The sequence below is a fragment of the Atractosteus spatula genome, chromosome 15 (genome assembly GCF_055471065.1).
Source record: "Atractosteus spatula isolate fAtrSpa1 chromosome 15, fAtrSpa1.hap1, whole genome shotgun sequence".
NCBI lineage: Eukaryota > Metazoa > Chordata > Actinopteri > Semionotiformes > Lepisosteidae > Atractosteus > Atractosteus spatula.
The window spans coordinates 10,000,001-10,025,183 of NC_142720.1; the positions used below are offsets into that span (position 1 = coordinate 10,000,001).

The following is a 25,183-nucleotide window of genomic DNA, read 5'->3' on the forward strand; positions in this document are numbered from 1 at the left end:
CAAAATATGAAATACAACCTTTAACAAATGTTTTTCCATGCTTTATCTATGTGACCACACAGGTAACTACTTCGGTGTTCTCAGTCTTTGCTTCTGTGCAGTGTTGTTGTGTAAGGAATTTCTTGAATTTGCTTGGAGGTGGCTTCAGAGTCTTGAATGGTCTATTCTGTCCATTTATTTTCTGTCAGTTCTACTAGGAAGCAATGAGGTTTAATTATGTACTGTACACTACTGGGCTTCTGACAGAAGCATTTCAGGTGCAATGTCATTCCATTATCGGTCTACTGTGAATTGATTTTGCAGCTTATAATTAAAATCATTTGATGTTCTATGAATTGAAATGTGATGAGCTTTTCCCCATGAGTCACGTATCTGTGAATTAGCCAGAGCATCCCAGATTTTTGAATAGTCATTTGGCAACTCTGATCTTATAAAGAGAGTCTGCTGTCTTCTTTCCCCATATAAACGTCTCAGCTGTATTACCAACATCACCCAAAAGCAGGGTCAGTGTGTTTCTCTTCCCTCTGTCCACTGCTGGCCATCTAAGATTTCATAAAGCATTTCTTTTTAAACTGCCTCTCCGCTACTTCATCTTATTCCATTAGATCCGCCAAGTGCATTTAACCAGTTTAAGACATTCACGTGATTGAAAGATATTCGCAATAACCTCACATTTCAGTGGGTCATCTTGCCGGTGGAATTCACTCTCAGTGAATAAAAGGCAATCTTACGTCGTTCTAATGGTCTTAATTCCACTTGAGCAGCGCTAATGGCCCTTTCTTCCTAGGTACCTGCAGGAGGTGGGCTACACAGACACCATTTTGGATGTGAAGTCTCAGAGGGTAAAAGCTTTGCTAGGCCTGGCCGGGGATGCAGGAGAGAAACCACCGGACAAGAACCCAGAGCCCATGGTGAACGGTACTGAGCCCTCCTTGAAGGGCAGCATCATGACTGGGTAAGCACACCAGCGGACGCCCTGACACTCGCGCTGCAGACGCATGTAGGCGACACCTCCCGGCATGGATTTCGTCAAGGAATCGGTTTGTTCAGTAAAAGCATAGTCATCCATGCTCGCTTTGCTGATGTCATTCTCAGGATCCGCAGGAATGATAACCGTTTCATAAAATGTGCGGTATTGATTCTTTGTGAAAAAAGTATATGATGGCGGAACACAATTTTGTCTTTGCATCCCCCTGTGGCTGAATCCTAAGGACCAGCCTGCTGTAAAATCCACTGCAGAAATAGCAGTATTTTACTGATGCTACTTTTTTGGGGGCGAAAGTTGTCTGAAAATCTAGAGCCAAAACTGTCAGACGCTTTAATCTACATTTGAATTAATGAGAATTCTCTACGAGGTTTTAATGATCCTTTCATCAACATCAGTGAATGCAAAAGTTGTACCCTTAATAGCATTTAATAGTATAAAAGGACTAAAACGGCATCATTCTGCATGAGAGCCTATTATAAAAATATTTACACTAAAATGAAAATTGCCTGTAGCTTTCCAGAACAGACGTATTTTTTCTGTGCAGCGAAAAAGATTTTTTGAACAGTGAAATAACCTGGCTTAAATGGAACTGGTTTCTATTCACTTCTCCGTAAGCTTTGAGAATATCATGAGTGTCACGTTTACTGTTTTTGAAACCTTCATTATCACGTAAGCAACAGTTGCTTAATGTATTGTTTGTCGCCCATGCTGATGACTAATAATGGTTTAATTCGCTGCGGCTAATGTCTAAAGAGCGTTTTATTTGCAAATTGTTTCTTTATGGCAGGTTTTGTTTTTCTTACTTGATTGGAAATTTCTGCACCAGCTCATAGTCACGTTTTTTTAAAGATGACATTAGAAGAGAGTCCTTCACTTAGCTCAATTTTTTCACAAATTTCCCCAATCCCGGAAAAACAGATCAAAATAAATTCTGGTACTTCCTCTGAACTGTATGGCATTTATGACCTTTAACCCTAAGACCCTAACGCAGGAAGAAATTTCATTGTTGTGCCGTTTGATTCTGATAACCTTTTCCCTTTTTACAATAAAACCCTTAATGAATTGCTTTAAATGTCTGTATTTGTTCCCGACTGCTTATTGTGAATGTTCCCGTGCGTGAAGATCTGCCTGTTCTCCTTTCCTGATGGCTTTCCTCCTGTGCTATCAGGAAACCTGATTTGACTGACTCGGCCTCAGTGCTGGAAGCCTTTAAATTCATTGAAAGTGCTGCTGCAGAGTTCAGTGACGAAGATGAAGATGATGATAGTGACGGGAAAGACAAGACAATTATCGATTCTTCGACGGTGAGTAACAGTACACCTCTAAAACCCAGTAAAGGGATCCATGTGCTTGTAATGCCTTTTGCATTCCTGAAAGACCTGCATTTCACCTTTACGTTGCAGAGAGGCAAACTGTACTTCCTTCTTGCATGTGGCGTTTTGTAAAGTACAAAGAAATGATACGGTGTATATGACAGGCCAAATTCTAAAGCATAAGCATGTTCCATTAGTTTATTTAGCAATAGATCATGTAAGTGACTACAGTTTGCAAATAAAAAAAGCATTTCTCTGAATGATACATTTAATTCAACAAGTTGATCTGATCTAGCAACATTAGCATATATTATAATTCCTTGTACAAAGCATAGTTTTAATTTAAGACAATCCCATGACAATTTAGAAATTGGGGCTAATCTTTTTTTAACACATTACTGTGAGCTGCCAACGTGTTTCTACTGTATGTAGTTGGTAAGTAAATTCAATTTGTCATCTAGGAAATAAAGATTTCCCCTCATGCAGTGCAGATTTTAAAACTTAAAAAAATGAAAATAAATAAAAAAAAAAATCAGTAACAGAGCCACACCGGTATTATATGTGTATAGAACTGTTTAGTTCGCAAAAAAAGAGAAAATTGTCATGTTGTGGAAGTTTGTGTGTTTTCTTTTATTTGTATGAGAGAGAGGTTAAAGAGAAAAAAGTTTTGGTTCACATTTTTGCATGAAGTAGAAAAAAATAGTTGCTAAGAAACCTGGAATGTTATGGTAGCACTGAGGTGCTTGCCTTTGCTGACTGTTTTGTGTCTCTGTGTGAAGATGCACCGTGACTTCAGGGAGCTATTTTAAAATGTTGATTTTAAACAGAATTATTGACCGGCCCTGTGGGGATTGACTTTTTCTTCGGCCTCCTTTGCAATAAGAGTGTTTTGTTCACAGCAGTTGGCACTGAGGCCACTTCTCGCCAGCTCTGAAGTGTCTTGTTAAACTGTGAAAGGCTGGCTTCACAAAGTCTTGCAGCAGGAAACTCATAACTGCTTTACAGGTGTTAATGTTAAACAAAATTTCACTGTCACATCTGTGGCATTTCAGGAATGTTTTACAGTAATCCACTTCCATACTTTCTTAAGGTCTGCTGCAGTCACATTTATCCTCTTTTCACGGAACACTTTAACTTGAATGGAACGTTTAACCTGAAGTATTATAAAGTAGGGAGGCCTACGTAGTGTCTGAAATATTCCTTACGTGTGCAAGTATTACAGTAGGTGTCTTTGAGCCCCATGTGCCTTGTCTGTAAAATACCCGCTTGTAAACTCAATGTGTAGCAGTGAGAAAACGTGGAACGTGTAGAGCTTTGCTTAATGTGCAGTGCACAATTCTGTAGGGAAACTGGAAGACGCGTCACTGAACCTGGAAGTAAATCTCCGACTTTTGGTGATTTTTTGGTGGCCATGATTTTCTGTCGCTGCTCCTTTGTTATGGAATGTCCTACCTCTGAGTCTTCGAGGGGCAAATTCTTTGACTCTCTTCAAATCTAAAAAAACTAATCTTTTTACTAGAGTCTATGTGTGATTGCCCTACATTCAGTTCTGTATGTTTTTGTTTAATATTTTAATTCTGCTTTTAATTGTACTTTGTTTCTTCTTTATCACTATGTCCAGTGTCCTTGGGTTTGGAAAGCCACTTTAATAATAATAATAATAATAATAATAATAATAATAATAATAATAATAACACTATCACATTTAAAAACCAGATTGTGAGGAAGAAGGTATCGGCCTCCCCATCTTCCTCCTCTGACATCAGCGATGACCTGGACACAGAGGAGGCCCTGAAGGGCTTCGACTTCCTGGGGGGCTCTGATGAGGCGGACAACTCTGTGGAGTCCAGGAGCGCGGGAGATGGCACCGACTGGGGTAAGAAAGGCCCAGCCGTCCTGTCCCGTACTGTCGCCCACACCCTCCATGCGCTTCAGATCCGCTTCACGAGTGCGAAACTAAAAAACATAGACAACACATACTTGCCACTCGCTGTAGCATTCTTATGGTTACAATGTGGGTACACCAGAATGAGTGTTGAATAAAGCAATGAATGACAAAAAGAAATAAAATAGATGAGAAAGCCAGTTCATCAAAAGTATATATCCTCTTGTTGTTAATGCCAATAGCATCAAGATTGTATCTAAAGATGAAAGACTTCCCAGTAACAGCTTTCTCGCCATAATAAAATCAACTTGTGTTTCACCTGTTTTAATAATGCAAACCTTGAGAATGCACAGAAGATTTAAACAGTATAGTTTATCAATTGGTTAAATGGTAATAGAACCAGTAGTTCATTTAGTGGAGCCTCAGTACCGTAATCTCATTTTACTTAATGGTCACTTAATTGTGAAGTATTACAAGGTTACAGACAGGCAGAAATTGAATTATGTTAAAAGACTTAAAACAGCTTTCATATCTCACAGCCAGTTTACTTTTTATCTTCTTAACACGAGCCATTAAGCATCTGGCATCAAGCAGATTAGCCATAAATCTCTTTTTTAAAGAGAAAAAAACAAGCTCATGTTTAGATTCTTTGTGTTCAGGCCTACTTTGTCGGCCTTTCGGCATCCTGACACAATGCAGAGGTAAAGAGCACTTATTAATGAATCATCATCTACAATGTGCAAGACAACTTAAATATTGTAGTGCTTCATTACCTCCGTTGCGTGAGTAGTCGTTAATGGAGGTGTTCTCCCAGCATTTCGATCTCTGACTCATTCCCTAAGAAACCACCTGCTCCTAGCACAAATGTGGCAATGTGTTTTTCCTGTGAATTCCATTTGTAGTAAAAAAAAAAAGTGAAACAGCATTGAATGCTTTAAAAAGCAAGAAAACATTAATTCTTACTAACCTTTTATATTATTCTTACATATTACTCTATACTGATATTTTACATTTATTATACTTTAAACACAATAAACCGCAACAAACGGTAATTTAATTTTTTTGCACTTCAGAATCTAGTATTTCTCACTCATCTTTTGGTTGTTCAGCATTTTGTGGTAAGCTAGATAACACTGTCATTCATGTACAGAACCCAACACGATTAAAGAAAATATGCTCAAAGGTATATAATAGTAGTGTCAATGTTTAGGGCTATTTTTTTGCCTTTTATGGCCTGTCTTTTCTTTTAATGCTTTCACACTTTTCATTTACAGTATTGCTGCAAGTTAAGAAATTTTTCCTCAGAATTTTTTGGTTCCATGATGTGGTGAATTTGCAGCACTTCTGTCAAATCCATTTTTGTTTTTGATATACAGTATATTTTGTTCGTGTGCCTGCAGTTGTCTGTTTCACACCTTGTTCCACATTAACCAGTGCAGCTACCTGCGACATAAACCTTCTGTCCCATCCTTGTGCTGGTGTCCGAAGAGAATGAAACCGATTTTCTTCTTGCTTGTGCATGTCAGCGCTGTCCTCGTAGCTCAATCTGGCCTCAATCTGAGCGCGGCCTCACGCACTTCTGCCAGGGGAGTGCCACTCGTCTTTCAGATCAGCGGGCAGGCTGCGGTTGGCTCTCCCGTGGCACTGTCACGTGTGTGTGTGTCCGAGCCTGGTCTCGCCCCCCTGCGTCCAGAGCCTTGGGAACTGAACAGGATGCCTTTGATTTGTCTCCCTGTTTAGAGAAGGACGAGCAGTGTCCCATGCCAGAAGCCTGGGATGTGGACCAGGGCTTGATAACCAAACTCAAGGAGCAGTACAAAAAGGAACGCAAGGGGAAAAAGGGGGTGAAGAGTAAGTCCACCAGGGCGGCGCCGCCTCCCTGTCCTCAGACAGACCAATTGAAAAGAAGCATTCTCTCCCTCCGTCCCATTTATTCCTCAGCTGCTCCTTCTAGCAGCTCTCTCATTCTCCACAGCTCGGCCTCCACAGTTCTGTTTTTGTGTTTCTTTACCATTGGTCGTCCGTTGTCACCGTTTAACGGTCCATGACGTTTCTCTGCTGTCGTATGTTTATTTCTGTTCCTCGTCTTGGTCTCCTTTGGAAATCTATGTCTCACGGTCGTCAGTGTCAGAACCTACTTGCCATGACACCAGGCAGTGTTCTGGCCATGTCTCTCCGCCTCGTGATTTCTTTTTAATTTGGTTTGGTTGTGTGTATATATACATATTATTATGATTAATCATTCTGAAATCTCTCCACATGGACACAAACTTTTACAAGGCAATATAGGAAATTGCCAATAATGCATATGCAAATATTTTTCCAAGAACCGAACACTTGAATAGATTGCATGCCAGTAAATGTTTGCTCACATTCTGGCACGACAGCACTTCACCAGATCCACCCTACTGTGATGGGGGAATTTAATGATATCATGCCTGATACATTGCTCTCTTTTGTATGAGGGCTTGTTTCTCAAACCCTCCAAAATTATTAATTTTTTATGACGTCCCATATGGAGTTTTGCAGCATGCACATACATTTTCAAACATCCTGTCCTGTATGTCTGAGAGTATTCTGCAGTCTGCAGTATAATCCTTTGCATTAGTCTACCAAGGGCTTTTTTCCCCCCCATTATTTCTTTCCCTCCTGTCTGCTTTCAGGGCGTCTGCATCTTAATGCCTTTTCTTGCTCTTCAAATTATTTTTTTTTCTCAGTTCAGTTTCTCTCTCCCCTCCCCCCACCTTCCCAGCTGGGCCCAAAGCATTGTGGGTTGCAAAGAGCAGGAGGCGGAGTTCCCTTCTGCACCCGTAGTCTTAGCAGTGGCTGTGTGGCCCTGCCCTGGCCAGTCAGCCCAGTCCGGGAAGGGGGTGAGCACAGGGTATTGTCAGCCTCTGTGCTCACGCCTCAGCCTGGGTTTCTTCTGTCGCCTGCGTCTCGCTTTCCATGCTGAATTGGATGGTGTATCTCCAGCTGCCGGCCCTTCTGATCTGTTGCTTTCCTTTCTGTTCTCATTCACTTTTTTTTCCCCCTTTCCTTTGCTCTGTGGTCCCCCTGGTAGCCCTCGGTTGTCGCTGTCTTTTTGAAGTTCTAGAACGACGGTCACCCCTTGTCTCAGCGTGGTTAGCGAAAGATTCCCCTGTCCTTCCGCAGGACCCAACCGATCGAAACTGCAGGACATGCTGGCGAATTTGCGAGATGTGGAAGATTTGCCCCCCATGCAGCCTTCCGTGACCCCTCCTGCGCGACCCAGCATCCCCCGGCTCAATGAGCACGAACCCAACCACGCCGACGAGGGTAACCCTCCCGTTTTTTCCTTTCTCGCAGGCGGGATTGTGGGATCAGAAGTAAAAGCGGAGCTCGAGCAGAACTCCCGCATGTCCTTTGTCTCATGTGGAATGAGCAGCATTGGAACAGCATTGGCGGCTGCAGACTGAAGCACTTTACTTCATCACCTAAATAAAAACAGATATCCACAGAATCCAGCCAGCGCCTGTAATGTCCGAGAGAAGAGAGTCTCTTCTTTTGGAACAAGCTGTTATTTTGTTCCACAGTTGACATCAGCATGAATTTAAGCAATCTGATGTCAACAATATGAGGAGTATTAGTTTTGTTTTGTAATCATGCAAGGGGATTATGGGTCTGTGGAGAACAGTTGATGGATTTTTAGAGCAAGTCAATATTCGTTTGGGTTCATAATCTGTCCAACCATCAATGGGCTGTTGTGTTGTTTTCCCGGTTTTATTTTTTCCTTCTTTTCCAGTGGAGGCGATGACGTTTCCCCCCACATCAGGGAAGTCTTTCATCATGGGCACTGACGAGGCCATGGAGAGCGAGTTGGGCCTGGGGGAATTGGCGGGCCTTACGGTCGCCAATGAGGCCGAGTCTCTGACGTACGATGTAAGTTGCTCGGGTAGGGGGTTGGGGGTGTTTCAACAAGTGGTTGTGGCTTGAATCCAAAGCGCTGCGATCTTCATCTTATGCTGGACTTATGCAAACAGTTTTGTACTTCAAACATAAGACAAAGTATCCACTTCAAAGAAACAGTGCTGCAACAGAGCATATACTGTAAATGCCATTTTAGAAACCAAATGAACAGTTGTAGATTCTGTACCTATCCTCTCTTGTGCCTCGACTCCCTGGGGAGAATGAGGAGGTACAGACAGTTTCCTCTGCGAACTTCATACCCCTCGTGGTGGTTATTGTTTAAACACAAATTCTGTAGCTGCTCACAGGAGGTTTAGAGCTAGAGGAGGAACATTCCTCACTGGTGTTGTTTCAAGCCTGCAGACCCAATTCCAGTGGTTGCAGAGAGTGATCTGGCCAGCTTATCTTAGCCCTGCCTCTGTTGGTACTAAGCCTGTTTTGCCCCCGACACTTACCGGCCACACTTGGCTTGTTATCTTATGATTTACTTTTTTTAGAATTTCATTCTGCCTATGCTGGCGTCTGGAAAAACTCCTCCTTTTGCCATCCCTCACCAATTTTTTTTTAAATGTGTGATTTAAAAATAAAACCACAAAACTGCGGCCAACCAAAAAGACAAGGAAACAACCTGCCAAAAACAGTCTTCCTACTTTGTGATTGTCGTGTTGTGTAGCTTTGTCACTCTAGTTCCTCTGGCAGTGCCAGTTGGAATCCTTAAGTAAAACAGTGCTGCAATCCCTGTCTCTCGTCTGGAAGATATTGTGTCTCTGCCACAGTCTCTATTGAATTCCTATTAAAACAATAATGAAAATCAGCTTTTGTGTTTAATCATTTGACTGGCCCTGACAACCTGCTGCTAACTTTATTGGTTAAATTTAATCTCTTTATTATTTTAAAACAAGCAAAGGAAAATAGCCAACAATCCTGATATTTCTATGAAACTCACACAAAGCATTGTTGCACTGTAGATAGCACCTAATTTGTAGTTATTGTAGCTTTATGTTTCCTTCTTATTTCACTCCAATGACCTCTTTCTTTACATGTTTAAGGGTAAGAAACAGAAAACAATGCCTTATTTATGTCAGAGATCTCAGTTTTTAATTCTGGGGTTTACATTGTGCTCTGAATTGCACTGCCTGGTTCTTCAGACCCAGCATTAAGAAAACCAGTCTGAATGTTGGTATAGAATGGAAAAAGCTTTGTCGTCTTTTTAATGAATTGAACTCTGTATCCAGTAAACCATTACATCAGTGTCCCTAGAACAATGGTAGGCAGCCTTGGTGCTTGAGGATTGTAGAAATGTCTGGTTTTAATTCCATCTGTGCTCTCAGGTACTTCATTGAACCTATCAGTTTGTGAAACTGAACTGTTAGAACTGTTTCCAGCCATGTAGCACGTGGAGCTTTTTAATAATAATAATAATTACTTACACTTATATAGCACTTTTCTGGACACTCCAATCAAAGCAGTTTACAGGTGATGGGGATCCCCTGCACCACCACCAGTGTGCAGCCCCACCTGGATGATGCGACAGCAGCCATAGTGCACCAGTACACTCCCCACACACCAGCTCTCAGTGGGGAGGAGAACAGAATGATGAAGCCAGTTCAGAGATGGGGATTATTAGGAGGCCATGACTGGTAAAGGCCTAGGGGAAATTTGGCCAAGACACCAGGGTTAACAACCCTTCTCTTTTCGAGAAACATCCTGGGATTTTTAATGACCACAGAGAGAGCTTTACAAAGCCTTAGAAATGCCACAGGACTGGCGTTTCTCCCACCTGCCCCGGGACCAAATGTCCTGTTCTTCGCCCTCGTCTGTTGCATGGAAAATGCTGAAACGGAACCTGCAGGCCGAACCAACCAAGCTCTCCGCCTTCTTCCCAGATCACCAACAACAAGGACGCACTGAGGAAGACGTGGAACCCCAAGTTCACGTTGCGGAGCCACTTTGACGGGATCCGGGGCCTTGCTTTCCACCCCGTGGAGCCCGTGTTGGTCACGGCGTCGGAGGACCACACCCTCAAAATGTGGAACCTGCAGAAAACCGCCCCTGCAAAAAAGTAAAATACTCCCTCCGCTTTCAAAAAACGACATATCGGAAATAAGTCGGCTCCTAGGGCTGGGTTCTGAAAGAGAAAAAGCAGTTTGTGTAACACTTCTGGACAAAAACAAACTGCTTGCTTTGAGTAATCAGAGGCGACTCGAAAGTGTCGTCTACATGAATTTGTACAGATGCTTAAAGCTAACATGAATCCTTAGTGGTTTCACAGGCTTGAGAAGAACATTGACTGTAAAACACAAGTAACCATGTAATTTCCTTCTGCTTGTTGTTCTTCTGATGATGTGTTGAACAAAAGCGTTACATTAATAGAAATGTAGGTTTAAGAGCACTGGAAACGTATTTGTTTATAATATGTATCAGCTGATGGTTCATTTAAGTGTTCTCAGATCAGATCACTTTATTCCTTAGTATATTTTTGCTTTGTATCTACTACCCTGGTTTTAGGCTCCATGTGTAACCGTTTAACCAGTTGTTTCCTTCTCTACAGGAGTGCCTCCCTAGATGTGGAGCCTATTTATACATTCAGGGCTCACAGGTAGGTCATTAAAAAGAATTAAACTTAGTAATGATGAACATACTTAATGATGACCTTAGAAGCTGTATAGATCAGTACTGGTGTGGTACATAGTGCTAAATATTCTTGTTTGATCACTGATTGACCAACAGTTTCTTCATGTTGTCCTTCCTCTATTTCCTGACCTTTGGCAGGGGTTCAGTGCTGTGTGTGGTTATGAGCACCAGTGGAGAGCAGTGTTTTAGTGGTGGGATTGATGGGACAATTCAGAGCTGGAATACTCCAAACCCTAACATTGATCCCTACGACTCATACGGTACGTATTGCTCTTCACATTGACTGCTAAGACAGTCAAGAAGGGAAGATCATACAGTATGTGCTCTCTGGTGGTGATGTGTCCTGTAGGCACATTTTTCAGGAGCAAGGCCTACAGGTCCTCCACAGAGTCAGCACTGTCCTCGCTGATGTTCAGACGTTGATGTGAACAGTATGATGTGAACTGTGGCGGTTTGTTCTCGGCAGAGCCGTCGGTGCTGCGGGGAGCACTTTGTGGCCACACGGACGCGGTGTGGGGGTTGGTGTACAGCGCTGCTCACCAGCGCCTCCTCTCCTGCTCCGCTGACGGCACCATCAGGCTCTGGAATGCTGCTGACACCTCGCCAGCTCTTTCCATCTTCAACGAGAACAGAGGTACCAGCCCCGCGTGAGATAAGATCAACTTTATCGTCCCCCCGTAAAAAACGTTACGGGCGTATTCTGTGCATCTGAATACATCACAGAACATTACACATCCCATCTATTGCACATGCATGACTCGTTGCAAAAGAAGTCATAACATATTACCCAGACATAGTTTCTTACAGCATAGATGATTTACATTGACCCAACTGCATTTACCCTTGCCATTTATTAAATTAGTATTAACAGAAAAGGGAACAATGTATTGTTTATATCTATTTGATCTACCTTCTTTATCTGCTTGATTTCAACTGAGGCCTGACATACTTGAAGAAAAAGTTATTTTGCATGCTGCCATGTGTATTTGGGTTATGTATCCTTAAATGCATGATATGTAACGTCTCTCACGAGCTGTCCAGTTCCTGCTGCAAACCCAGGTTTTTGTGAGGCCGAGCCTCTGTCATGCCACTAGCCAGGACTGGGACTAGTCGGCCATTACAGGTTCCAAGGCTGTGACGAATGTTTTTCTATGGAAACCTTTTGTGTTGCAGAACTTGGAATTCCTTCATCCGTAGACCTGGTCTGCAGTGAGCCCGCGCATATGGTTTCATCCTTCAACAGCGGCCAGACTGGGATCTTCAACATGGAGACTCGGCAGCTTGTGCTGAGCCTGGAGGCAGCTACTGACGGCGGTACGTGTGCTAGCAGTCCTTCCAGAAGACCCTTCAAGGGTATTGAGCAGCAGGAAAGGGAACTGAAAATCTCTCATTAAAAAAATCCTCACCAAAGCATCTATGCAGTACAAGCATCTGTTTGATGTAGAAGATCACAGTAATGGTAATTACATGCTGTTATTTTCAAACTTCTGTTGAACCAGAGAGCTCTGAACCTGCATTTTTAGGTTTTAATTTTTTGTCTCTCTTACAATGATGTCAGAACCCTCTTGAAAGCATTGATGCTTTTCATATCAGAAGGATCCTCACTTTTGTCTTGTCCGAACCCTCTTTATTTCATACAGCTTCAGGCCAATGTGACATCTCTTTACATACATACAGGGAGTGGCAAAGGCAAAACACAGGGTTAAACTGCCACGTGGAAAGGAGGTGTCGTCTCTGCCACGTTCTTGTTGTCGTCTTCCTTGAGGACAGAGATGATGAAACCTTTCTTTCGTTGTAGACACTCCTTGTCAGATAAACAAAGTGCTGAGTCACCCTACCCTCCCCATCACCATTACAGCCCAGGAAGACAGACACATCAAGTTCTTTGACAACAACACAGGTACCTGGCCCGCACTTCAGTGGAAGTCTGGGAGTTTTATATTTTTCCCTGCAGTCCCTGGGAGATGAAAAGAACAGATGGACTATGGAATAAATTTCTTAATGGGCACCATTAGTCTGACACAAATGGAAGGGAGCTGCTTTCCTGATGATTAAGTGTAGGATAGAAACTGCTGTTAATTAGGCTTTGGTGTATGAATCAGATTTGAAAGAGCTGCCGAGCCCCAGATATTTCTAAAGTTCAGCCTGTTTGATAGGCTACTGGGAGTCATTTCCTGTTGGATATCAAAGGAACTATGGTAACAAAACGTGTAGGTTGAGCCAAGATAATTGTGCTAATCAGCGATACAAAATGGACATAGACCTCTTAATTAGAAAAAGAGGTAATTTGGAGTGCTGACCCTTAATAGTTTAGCATAACTTGATTATTTGTAATTGATGAATAAATTGCTACAGTCGCTATACTGACATAGGCATAGGCAAAAAGTGTGCTGTCCTTTCAGAGGATAAGAATGGCTTAGTTCTTTATACTGTCACTTCTTTCCTTAAGTCTTGTTTTTTCTCTTTTTAAAGGAAAACTAATCCATTCAATGGTGGCCCATTTAGATGCAGTTACAAGCTTAGCTGTTGATCCCAATGGACTGTATCTGATGTCTGGCAGTAAGTATATTTAAATGCTACAAGGCTTTAAATTTATTTTGTGTTATTAGAGTTTAAGGTTTTCTTCTTAGGCACAGCTTGACCATTTCTGAAGCGCCGAGACAAAGTGGGTTTGGTGGAATTAATTTTAAAACTCTATGGTTATAAGCCTGCCTGTCAAAGTGGCAGTAACTGGTTAAGAATTTGATCACCAATACAGTCTTAAAAGTCTTCAGATTTAAAAAACAATTTTCATCTGGATTATGAGTTGTGGGAGGTCTGCATTGTTCTGTTTTATGGATTAGAGTTCCAAGTTTTCTCTTGAAATATTCCATTACAGACCATGTGTGGTTAAGAGAAAGCAGTGTTTACATTTCAGCAACTTCCAGTAGTTGGTAGTATCTGTCATCTGGGATGCAGCTCTAGGATTGTGGATCTTTTCCCACTGCACTACTGAAATTGTCTCTGCATTTCCAGATTTTAACAGCAGAGGACACTGTAGTCCATTATATATTTCGAACTCAATATGCAATTTACATAAATCGTGTTTAATTTTTGTCACAAGTCAGCCACATGAGGGTGGTATGAGAGTTAAACCTGAGCATGACAGTTTATCCTCAGTTAACTTGTACAAGTGGAAAATGTTTTTCTACAGGCTATTTTTATCTCTTTAAAATAAAATTAGATTATATTTATTAAGAGTACATATGCATGTACATCCATATCGTGTTTGCTCATTGAGAACCAAATGCAATGCCTATTAAAGCATTGACAAGTTGCCACTTCACAGCAAATTCTGCCCGAGACATGAATTAATTTTAAAATTCATGCATTATTGGCTTTTCGGAAAAATGTGTTTTGTCCTTGAATGCACGATGTTTACTCCTTTACTCCTTTATCTTTCTCCCTCTCTCCTCTCCAGGCCACGACTGCTCAATCCGTCTGTGGAACCTAGAGAGCAAGACCTGTATCCAGGAGTTCACGGCGCATCGCAAGAAGTTTGACGAGTCGATCCACGATGTGGCGTTCCACCCATCCAAGTGTTTCATTGCCAGCGCTGGAGCCGACGCCCTGGCTAAGGTCTTCGTATGACACAGAGCTCCCTTCACCCTCTCCGGCCCGCCACACACTAACCAGCTAGACCACACACCCGGAACCAATGGAGAGGAAGTAGGGGCGGGGCTTAAAGGTGCGATGTCGTCCGCCCAGCCAATCAGCTCCGTCCTTCCCAGCTCCCTGCTGGCTCTGCTGGTGGACTCTCTGAGACTAGCTCTGGTTCGTCCCCAGCTACAGGCGCAAGGGGCCCGGGCAGGGTACGTTGCCCATAACGGCAGAGCTGCTTCCTCAGAGCTGCGCTCTACATCCACACATCCAGGCAGGCCTGGGTGGAACCGGGCATGTGTAAATGAGGGAGAAGATAGGAAGAAACGAGCTGATCTCGATTGCAAACGAGGGGGCGAGGCGAGATTTATCCTTCAGGGTTCCTCAAAGCGCAAGGGTGGGAAGGATGACAGGAGTGGGGGGGTCAGGCGTCCCCAAGGTGGTTTCGTATTGCGTGCTTCTTTTCATGACTTCAAGCTCTTTTTTTTCCCCCCTCCCCCATGGTGACACAGTTCTTTTTTGAAGCAAGTGTTCTGTTGCAAAGACACCTGCGGAAGGCACATGACGGCTGTCAAGGAGATATGATCTCCCATCTACTTCCAAGACAGTTTTGTCTGCCTTTGCTGTTGATCTTGAACCTTCATGGAAATGTGCCTTTGCTTCAAAACAGAGCCCCAAGTACAGTATATATACATAGTTTTACCTACGTTTTTTTTTCTTGGGGGGAAGGGGAACTTCAGCGGAGTCTGTTTTTAAAAGATATTGGATGTAAGAATCAAAATAATAAAAAAGACGCATATATCCCATCTTAAACCTCGCAAGACAGTCTGAATTCATTTGTTGTTTTTGTTTTTTGCTTTTCATTGATGGAAGCATATTCATAATCCTAAAAATCCAGCAGGACAGTTCAGTATGAGCCTAGGAACCGATTGCGTGGAGCAAGTCCATTCAAAAGTGTGACAGCAGAGAGTGCCCTGACTGAAGTACTGCAGGATCATCGGGACCAAAATCCACAGCAAACATTTGTGAAATTCTTGTCTGTTCCTTTATTTCTCATATGGAAGTGTGCTATGGCTATACTTTAGAATACTAAAGCACAATGTATTGACACTCTCTCCAGGGGTTTCCAGCTGTGCTCCTGGAAGGCTGTTGTGTCTGCAGGTCTATTAAATCCCTGAAACAGCTGGAGACCTTGTCACATTGGTCTAGTCCGAGCAGGAAGAAAGCTTGCAGATAAACCAGCCTTCAAGAACCATGATTAGAGACCCCTGAGGGACCCCTAAGGTTCACAACTGGCAACCCACTGAAGCTCAGCAGGTGTGAGCCTGGTCAGTACCTGGATGGGAGACCTCCTGGGAAAAACTAAGGTTGCTGCTGGAAGAGGTGTTAGTGGGGCCAGCAGGGGGCGCATCATCCAGGTGGGGCTGCACATTGGTGGTGGTGGAGGGGAGTCCCCATTACCTGTAAAGCGCTTTGAGTGGAGTATCCAGAAAAGCGCTTTATAAGCGTAAGCAATTATTATCATTATTATTATTAATCAAGAGTGAATCCCACAACTTTGAAATGGCAGTGTATCGTTATTGTTCTATTAGTTCTTCACAGCACAGGGCAAGTTTCATATTTTCTTCTTTTTTTAATTGAGTTTCGATCACAAACTCTTTTTCAAAATTCTACTTTTTGATGGAATTGTTTTTTGTAAACCAACACACTTCTTTAAAGCAGTTACATCTGCAGTACATATATATCCACCCACCCACCCATTTTTCAGCACGTATCCTTAGAAAATGTCCAGAGTCTAATCCTGCAGACACATTATGGCACAAGTGATCCTATACTGTGAGCAGGGCCCCAGTCCATTGCAGGACAGCAGTACACGCTGATTTACATTGTATTGATACAGTACTCGCTTTCATGCGTACAGTGTAAAATATTGTGATATTTTCAATGTGCTTTCCACTTTTGAATGTTGCATGCTATATTTGGTGTGAGATTCCTTGACAGAAATACGCAATCAGATCTGCCTTATTAGGCAAAGTCAAAAATACTGTCCTCTGGATTTTGTTGGTTTTATGCAAATATTCTCTGAGTCATAGTAGAATAAAGTGTTAAAAACAGTTAGGTGGTAACTGGTGTTCACACAACAAAATGTAAATTCCAAAGCTATCTGTGAGTCTTATACTGTAAGTATGATCCATCAGGAAAAATCACTCTGGTATCTTGAAACAAGTGAAAAACGTGACAGATTTTAGTTAAAATGCTGTATTTGAATGACTACAGTTACAGTTCAATCTGATGTTTTGTATTTAGCGTTTATTGTATGCGGTCTTAAGTGTAGGTGCAATTAAACCCAGCACCTTTTAAGGATAACAATATAAGTACAGTAATATCGATAGGCGATGGGTTTATTTCTTGGGGGCATTAAATCTTTTAAGGACAGAACTCTTTATGCTTTTCTAAAGAGGGATATATAATGTGAAGTCAAAGGAATTGCAGTTATGCAAATGGAACAAATCATTTTGGTTATTGTTTTACTTTCATAATGTTTCAAACCGTGAAATTGTCTCACAAATTTAAAGCATCTAGCTTGCATATGCTTTGGTTATGCAATGTACTGCTTGTTCACAGAGACCCTTGCGAAACAGAACTCCTTTCTTCCTTGTCCACAGACAAGCTGCAAGCATGAATAACTTTGCAGTGATGAAAGTTTTTCTTTTTTATGTTCTTCAGTTGTAGTGTAGTTTGCTTTTAATTCTGTTAAACCAAAACTATTTAGAATGAAATACAGAAGCAGCTATACGGTACAGTCTGAATGTCAAAGAGATTGTGCCACAGGTGTAGAAACTATGTAGATAACGGTGCCTGAGAAACAAGGGAATAATTCTGAGGATAGCAACTGCAGTCCACACAGTACATGCAGAAATATAAAAAACTGTAAGAGCAAAACAACTACTTGCACACAGATTTGCACTCCTTCATTGGAGCTGTGTATATTTAGTTATATATTTAAGCATTTAAATATACACACTGACATTTTGTTTGCAATAATTGGGGGTATACAGCTATATAAGTATGTATTTTTCTGAATTTTAGATGTTGGATCTAGTCTTAACATGTGGGACCGAAGGCCTATTAACATCTGTATGTTGAATGTCGGAATCTTTGCAAAGCGGCAATGTTTTTTCTTTGTTCCAGAAATATATACAATATTCTCTTTACTGTCCCTCCGCATCCTTCAGCTGAGAATCATAAGCTGTAATGTAAGGTCAACGCCTTCAATGGGTTAGCATCAAGAAAGGACAAAGGAAGGTGTGGATGTGAAATGAAAGGTTGTTCTATTTAATTCACCTTTAGTACAGATGGAATTGTTTTTATATTATTTTCTGCGATTACTTGAAAAAAAAAAGGTGATCCTTTGAGGTGCTTGCTGTGAGGCTGAAGGGTTTTGTTTATTTATGATGGCAATATGCCTCTAAAAGGAAAAAAATAACCCAGAAGCTGCTCTCGGGCCATTCAGTTTGTGGAGCTTGCTGCCAGCCTAGAGTGACGGAGACTTTGCTGTTGACCTTTCTGCGGTTGTACCTAACAGTGACTGGTAGCTCTTTGACGTCTTCGGTCTTCTTCTTTTTAATTATTTCCAGAAAAGCTGGGAAATAGGGGGTCTTCTCTGTTTGCATTTTCAACAAGAAATCAGAGGTTGTGTGGTGCAACAAGTATAAAAGATTTTTGTAAAAAAAAAAATGGGAACTTGCAAAAATGTATAGTTTTAAAGTATTAAATATATACAGTATATATGAAACACATTAAAGTGATGTGAAATGGAAGTTCGGTATGCTTTTTGTGGTACTACTCATGTATTGTATCTTGTTCAATAACATATTACCAGTGCAGGTAGAGCAGGGAGCCCAGTGTTGGTTAAAGACAGAAGACTGAACGACAGCGCGATGGCCTACAAACAGTGCTCACTGGAAAAGTCCACAGTCAGGCCCTGGCTTGGTTTCACGAGCAAAGCGATGTGGCAACGAGTTTCAAAAGAGAAGAAAAAACTCTTAGGAATAACATCGTACACCTTTGAGTGAAATCAGCCCATCTGGGTAGAACTAAGCAGCTCTGCACATTGGACTTAATTAAATATAATTTGAAGCACAAACCGTTGTATCCTAATCACCGTGTATGAGATGTACTGGCAGAGCCCTTCTCTCGAATAGAACCCTTTCAGCCCAGGCTAGGTACAGTAGTTTTCTTTTTGTGTTCCCTTCAATGGTTTTAGGAGTAAAACTTGAAGAAACCTGTTATTTTCTTATAACCGAGATTCCATAGGGGTGAGTGTCTTCTAGCTTTTAAAGGGATAGCAGGCATAGCAAATTTTTTTTTATTAAGATTGTACTTTCTGTGATGTATTCATGCAGTTTTCAGTTCTCAAGATGCTGAATTTGAAGAATTCTGCACTAACAATTTAATACTTGTTTGCCGGCAGTTAGTGAAATTCAAGGGTGTCAGCTCATTTAGATGAGAGCATCATTTTAGATGATGGCCTCGCCTGCCCCATACCAAATTCCCAATTCAGTGTTAAAGAAAGCCAGAGAGATCAAAAGAAACTATAAGATTTTCAATCCCACCTTACACAAGAGAAAGCAGGTCATTCCAGCAGATCCAGTCTGCGGGTCAGTTTTTGTTGTGTTGTTCAGTTTCCTTCAGTGTTTCATTGGACTCGGGGCTTGTTGACCTTCTCTTCTGGAAGAAACATCTTTCCTTTCAAGGGTGTGTTTTGTACCACATTGAAAAGGAAGGTCATCCTCCTGTGTGCAGAATCAGGGTTTTGGGGGGGGTTATGGGTGAATGGAGTTTATATCTTGAGTAGCACACAAAAGGCATGAAGGGTGCAATTCACACAGAAATGAATTTGCAACTCATCTCATTGTCTAAACCCAGCTTTTTCAGACAACACAACAGCAGAAATCTCTCTCATTCTGTTCTCATTTAACTCCTGAAAACACATCCTGCCCAAGCTAAGGTTCCTGGAGAATCACAGAGAAGCAAAAGTGGGACTAAAAATTTGGAAACTGTTTGATTAATGCCAATAACATCAATATTTTTTTTCCATTAATTCATTAAGAGTTTGGCTACAATGAAAGCTGGAGGAACGCTTGAAGAAATCTCCATGTTGCACGTGGGTCTGCAGGACTTGGACTGCGGGTCACTGGTGTAGAACTGTAGAACCAGGCTGTGATGAATAACTCATCCATACTCTTCTAGTTTACATCTGCCCGTTTCTGTCCAAGCCCTACGTGCCCAACGTTCTCTTTTCCATTTTGGATATTGTCTGATGTTCCACCCTATTATATGCAAAATATTCTGAAAGGCAGACAGTTCTAGTATCAAAATGGTAACACTCCTCTAAAATTGTAAGACGTATTGGTGATCTATTATCTATGACACCAATCAAGAGTCACTTTATAAACATGCCATTTCATGTAGAAAAAAGAAGCCTTTACCTATTTTTAGCTCTTTCTTAATTATTTCAAAGTTGTTTAGTTAGTTTACATTTTTTTTTCTTGACTCTTCCTAATTAAATCACAACTAATGACTAATTATCCTTTCTGAACACCAGTGGCACTTCCTCGCTCACTGACGCAGTCGGTTTTCATTGTGATGCTGATGTCCTGCGTTTTTTTCTTTTCAATGAAGATAATTCCACTTCGAGAGCAGATTGTCAAAAGCAACATGAATTTGAGGTCTCAAGGGTGTCAATGTCCTCATGTCCTCCCTACAGCAAATAGTTTTTGGCAGAGAATGAGAGAATTGTGAGACGCATATTATGGCCTCGCTGTCTTTCACCTGTTCTGTTTTTTTCTTCATAAGGGTGTGAAGAAACCAGCCAGTACCTCATGGACTAAACAAAAAGTAAACAGAGAGGACTATTAAAAAGTTTTTTTTTTTCATTTACCAGATTGTGCGTTAGAAAATTTGTACCAAATATTTTATGATGGCCTACTGTGAAGCTGTCGGTTGACGTGCACTTTCCGAACTGGGGCCCTTTCTTCTCACTGTGCAGCTGCTGATCCAGTAGCAGGACGGGGGGGAAACAGAGGTCAGCCAGTTGAAAGAAGGGCCTTTCGAAAGGAATTATGGGTGATGTAAGAATTCTTCCCAAATCCAGGCCTGATTACATTATGTTCCAGGCTTGTCCTGAGCAAATGTCTGAAATTACTCTAGGTTGCATCCAAAAAAACAAAACGAGTTCTGACATATGCCAAGTCTGCCTGTAAACTAGCGTCATTGCTCTTTTAAGTACAATTGTATAGAGAGTTCTTAAATATCATGTGTATTTGATAAATATGCTAATTTTCTTGTACAGATCTTATTATAGTTTACTCTTTTTTTTCCATGATGTATTCTCTTTTTTTTTTTCCCCATAAGGGGAGCGAGAGATTTAACAATAACAATAATAAAAAATATGTTGTATTTCACAGAAGTGTGCGTTTTATTTGTATGCCTTTTGTTTTCAGATCTGACTTTTCTTTCAGTGGCGGTTGCCTGCTTCTTTTTTTGAAAAGCTGGCAGTCACATATACTCTGCAAATGTGCTTTGGAAAAACAGCTGGCCTGTTGCAAACCTAGAGGCCATTCAGCTCATCAAGCACATTAGATAGTTTAGTACCTAAAATTTCAACCATACAGTTCCAGCCAGTCCAGTTTGGTCCTTAACAATGTAGCTGGATAAAGGTTGCTGAAACACAGCTCTTTAAAAATATATTTATATATGTATATTTATTATAAAATGAAATTATGAAATGTAGCTTACTATTCAGAAAAGCAATTGTTTAGCTGTGAGGTAACATGCTCAATGTACAAATTCTATATGTTTTCTTCATGGATTCATTTCTAAAGTTAACTGTACTTATGTACTCATTAAAACACATGGAGATGACTAGTTTTTAAGGTATTTTATGAAAAATTGCAATAGAACAATGATCAAATATACTGTGCATTACAAAACACAAAGCAAAAGTAGTTTATATTTTTAAATATGTACTGTACAAACAGAAAGGAAGCCGTCATATAAATAAGCCTTAGCTACAAAAGTGAAAGGTTACAGAGCTGTAATGCGCTCGTACAAATGCATTGTATACAATTTTCAAAAAAATGATACTCGGGTGGAGAAGAAAAAAACATTCTGCAGAGAAAAAGGCACTGGGGGCAAGTCGAGTTGTTCTTCTATACAAAACATCACCCACCAGACTGCAGCACATACAGCAGGGACCACCTTAACTACCATAAAGACACATCCTCCCACTCTTCCCTAAACCTTCTGATCGAGGGGTCTCCAACCCAGTTGGTGGAAGACCCAGTATCTCCTGATATTTTGTTCTGCCCAAACTCTTGGTTGCATCCTCCAGGGGTTCCCAGTCCTGGTCCTGGAGGATCACACACCCGCTGGTGTTTGGTGCCAGCCAAGCTCTCAGTAGCACAACTGACCCCTCAATTGACCTAATAGGATTAATTTACTAATAACTGTTTGACGTGATCTCAGCTTTTGAGGTTACTTTCATGCTATTTGATATGTAAATGAAAGCTTTGCAAATGTTTCAATCAGATAACTTGGTAGTTCAATAAAGGCTACCATAAGGTAAGTAAGTTCAGCTGGAATGAAAGCCAGCAGACATGCTGGTCTCCACCACCAGGATAGGAACCTCTAATACACCAGATGGAATTAACTGTGAAATTTATAGTCTTTCTTACCAGCTGTAACTGAGTTGTAATAGGTAACACTAAATGACTATACTGTGTTAGATAACAGGTACCTGGATAGGTTTTATAGGTAACTATACCTTTTATGAAGCAAATATTTTGAGAAAATTCTTATACAGTATATGCCTAACAGTAACTCATTCTGTTGTTTTATTGATAACAGGTAGGAACAAAAACCAAAAGACACTAGTCCTGCTAGCATTAGAATTTGAGACCACTCTTCTAATCTTTGTGTGTGTGAGTAGTACAAAACTCTGAGAATGACCCCCACCATGGTCTTATATTTTGTTTCTGCCTCAGCTGATGTTGTGCATTTTGGAATATTTCGAACAGACCCTGAGCGCAGCATTCAGGGATGCATAAGAATTTGGCTCTGGATCTCCAGCTCCTACGTGGAAGGTAAGGGCATTCTTTGGTCTAACTGTAAAAAAAAAAAGTAATTCATTTGTAGCTGTATTGTGCTTTAAAGCCGAGTGATTACTGTTGTAAAAACAGGAAAAGCACCTCCTGGTCCTAACCCTGTCTGCGATGGCTGCTGATCAAATCAAGCCTTTCGAGAGCTGGGGCATCTACAGCAATTATTCTGTTGAGACAGAATTTAGCTGTATTCTACTTTGTATGCACACAAGTCTTGGCAATCAGAAGAAGGGTGATTCTTAAATTGTAATTCATTCTTTCTATGTTGCGACAAAACTAAAACCCTCTTCATTTAGGGGGTGTTTTTAGTCTCCATATTAAGGAAATGTAAATGCTTGTAGTTGTAGCCTTAACCAAAAGCTTTTAAAGCTTTAATCTGAGGAGCTGCTTTTTACGGTATGCCCCACATTTTTTGCATAGCATGTTATTTGACTGAATAGGAAGTTTGGTAAGATGGCGTTGAATTAAATTAGTTGGCGTTCCCTACAAAAATAATTCCGTTACTGCGAGTGCATTTCCAAAAGTCACAGCAAAATTAAAATTCTGTTTTCAGATGACTGTAGTCACTTTATATATAATTATCAATTTATTATTTATTTGACTAGATTTGTTAAAAACCCACCCCTCTAAAACCCTACTCACAGCAGTATAAGATTGCTGTTGGAAGCAAATAAGACTCTTGACCGATGATTTCCACTTTCTTTCACTATGTGACATGATTAATCACAGAAGCGGTGTTTGGTCCTGCTGGTTTTTGAGCAAGCTGACCGTTTTTTGCGACCATCACATTAGTGCTTAAATCTTTCTATTATTAATTATTGCACAGCTATTCAGAACACTTCTTGGACTCTAGCTCTGTCTATTTGACCCAATTTGTAAACCAAACTTTGTTCCCCCCAAGTTTTTTTTTTTACAAGCAGAGGTCTGTTGATTTCTGCTGAGAGCACACTTCAGATCCACAGTCATCTTTGTACTGTTTCCTTTAGGAAAGCCCCAGGTATGTCCTCCACCCACAGATGAGGCCAGAGGCAAACCGTGGCGCTATAAGATCAATGAGAAAGCTCTTCAGTCGCAAAGCCACCGATACAGAAAGGAGGGCACATAAGCATGACAAGCTCCTACACAACAGGCGGGTGCTATCTTTAGATGTGTTTCTTGGAATATAACAAAAATAAATCTGCTCCCCCCCTCCCCAATCCCCCCCCCCCGAAAGGATCAGGTCTCTAGATCAGTTCCGAGGCTGCGAATTGAATTCCTGGCAGATGTTTTGTATGATTTTGGGCACAAACTTGTAGAGGTTGTCAAACTCATCGACGAAGAAGGAGTGGTCTTTGTCGGGGTCGGTGGCGATGTACTGAAGCTCATCTTGTGCTGCCCAGGCGATGCCGACAGAGTACGCAATCACACCTGACCGAGCGAGACAGAGCTTATTAATCCAAAGCTTTACAGTCCAGTGGTGAAATTGGGAATATTTTTCTCCACTGACCTTTCTTTTTACTATTTTGCCTTACCTTATTCCCAACTAAACCATCACATTAGTTCTTAAAATGTTCTACTACTGTATATATCATTGCACGGCTGTTTAAGTCAGTTATTTAAACCTCTGCCCGATTTAACTTGTTTAATGAGGGCAAGACAGAACCCGTTAATCAAAAGCTTCACATCCCGGTGGCAAACAAGGAATATGTCTTTCTCAGCTGACCTGCTCCTTATTGACTCAAGCTTCTTCATACTGTATGTGGGACAATGACAGCCTTGTAATCGTATAAAGTATGGGTAAAGTTTGCTCTCCATTTGTAGTCTGCCCCGACAGATAAGTAGTATTTAATAAGTATCTATTTAATAAAGCATCAAGACTACAGTATATTGGAGATGAAGTTATTTTACAAACGAGTAAGGTATATATGATGTGTCGCTTGAACATCAAGAGATCTAAAATGAATGCAGTTTGCAATACTACTTAATACTCTCCCGTTATCTGTATGTTTGTTGTAAGGCTGTCTCCCCAGCAGCACGCCCTCCCCCTCCAGCTCCTCTTACCTGTGCGGTGAACCGCCAGCGCCGGCGCGCGGACGTCGTCGTAGGACCGCCCATCAGTGATGACGATCATGATCTTGCGCTTGTTGGGCTTGGACTTGCTGAACAGCTGCTCCGCGGCGTAGGTGATGGCGGCGCCCGTGCTGGTGCCCCCGCTCCAGTAGTCGATGCGCTTGATGGCGTTGAGAAGCTCAGGCTTGCTGTCGTACTGGCCGAAGGCGAACTCCAGCCGCTGCTCGTAGGTGTACTGCACGGCGCCCACCCGCGTGTCCGTGTCCGAGATCTCGAACTCCTTGGTGATGTTGGCCACGAACTGCAGCACGGTGCGGAAGTTGCTGGTGCCCACGCTGCTGGAGCCGTCGATGACGAAGGCGATGTCGTTGGCGTTCAGGCAGGTCTTGCTGCAGACCAGCCTGTCCGTGTCACAGACTCGCTTCACCAGGGGCTGCAGGGTCTTCCGTAGCCCGAACCAGCTGGGAACGCTGAGGGAGAAGAAGCCGCTCGTCCGACACACAGCCTGGGTGGGGGGGGACAGAGAGGGCGTTGTTGAGATGGCCGAGGCGGTTATTCGAAAAACCCATAGGAACATTGTAAG

At 41.7% G+C, this 25,183-nt stretch overlaps 2 protein-coding genes across 8 annotated transcripts in view; one reads left to right on the forward strand and one right to left on the reverse strand.

Annotated features, from left to right (window-relative positions):
- Nucleotides 1-20,853, forward strand: part of strn (striatin, calmodulin binding protein) — a 74,106-nt gene extending 53,253 nt beyond the window's left edge. Inside the window, exons 5-18 of the mRNA XM_088933774.1 lie at nt 788-955; nt 2,157-2,292; nt 4,018-4,177; nt 5,927-6,037; nt 7,340-7,483; nt 7,950-8,086; nt 10,000-10,175; nt 10,665-10,712; nt 10,886-11,007; nt 11,214-11,381; nt 11,921-12,061; nt 12,546-12,647; nt 13,220-13,306; nt 14,208-20,853. Of these exons, the coding sequence (XP_088789900.1) occupies nt 788-955; nt 2,157-2,292; nt 4,018-4,177; nt 5,927-6,037; nt 7,340-7,483; nt 7,950-8,086; nt 10,000-10,175; nt 10,665-10,712; nt 10,886-11,007; nt 11,214-11,381; nt 11,921-12,061; nt 12,546-12,647; nt 13,220-13,306; nt 14,208-14,377 (1,870 nt within the window). The 3' untranslated portion in view covers nt 14,378-20,853. The remainder of the gene's footprint in view (nt 1-787; nt 956-2,156; nt 2,293-4,017; nt 4,178-5,926; nt 6,038-7,339; nt 7,484-7,949; nt 8,087-9,999; nt 10,176-10,664; nt 10,713-10,885; nt 11,008-11,213; nt 11,382-11,920; nt 12,062-12,545; nt 12,648-13,219; nt 13,307-14,207) is intronic.
- Nucleotides 20,854-21,316: 463 nt separating this feature from the next.
- Nucleotides 21,317-25,183, reverse strand: part of vit (vitrin) — a 31,285-nt gene continuing 27,418 nt past the window's right edge. For all 7 annotated transcript variants that reach the window (XM_088934082.1, XM_088934087.1, XM_088934086.1 and 4 more), the window contains 2 exons: nt 24,592-25,105; nt 21,317-23,958 (listed from right to left, as the gene is read on the reverse strand). In XM_088934082.1, coding sequence (XP_088790208.1) covers nt 23,780-23,958; nt 24,592-25,105 — 693 coding nt within the window. In that variant the 3' untranslated portion in view covers nt 21,317-23,779. The remainder of the gene's footprint in view (nt 23,959-24,591; nt 25,106-25,183) is intronic.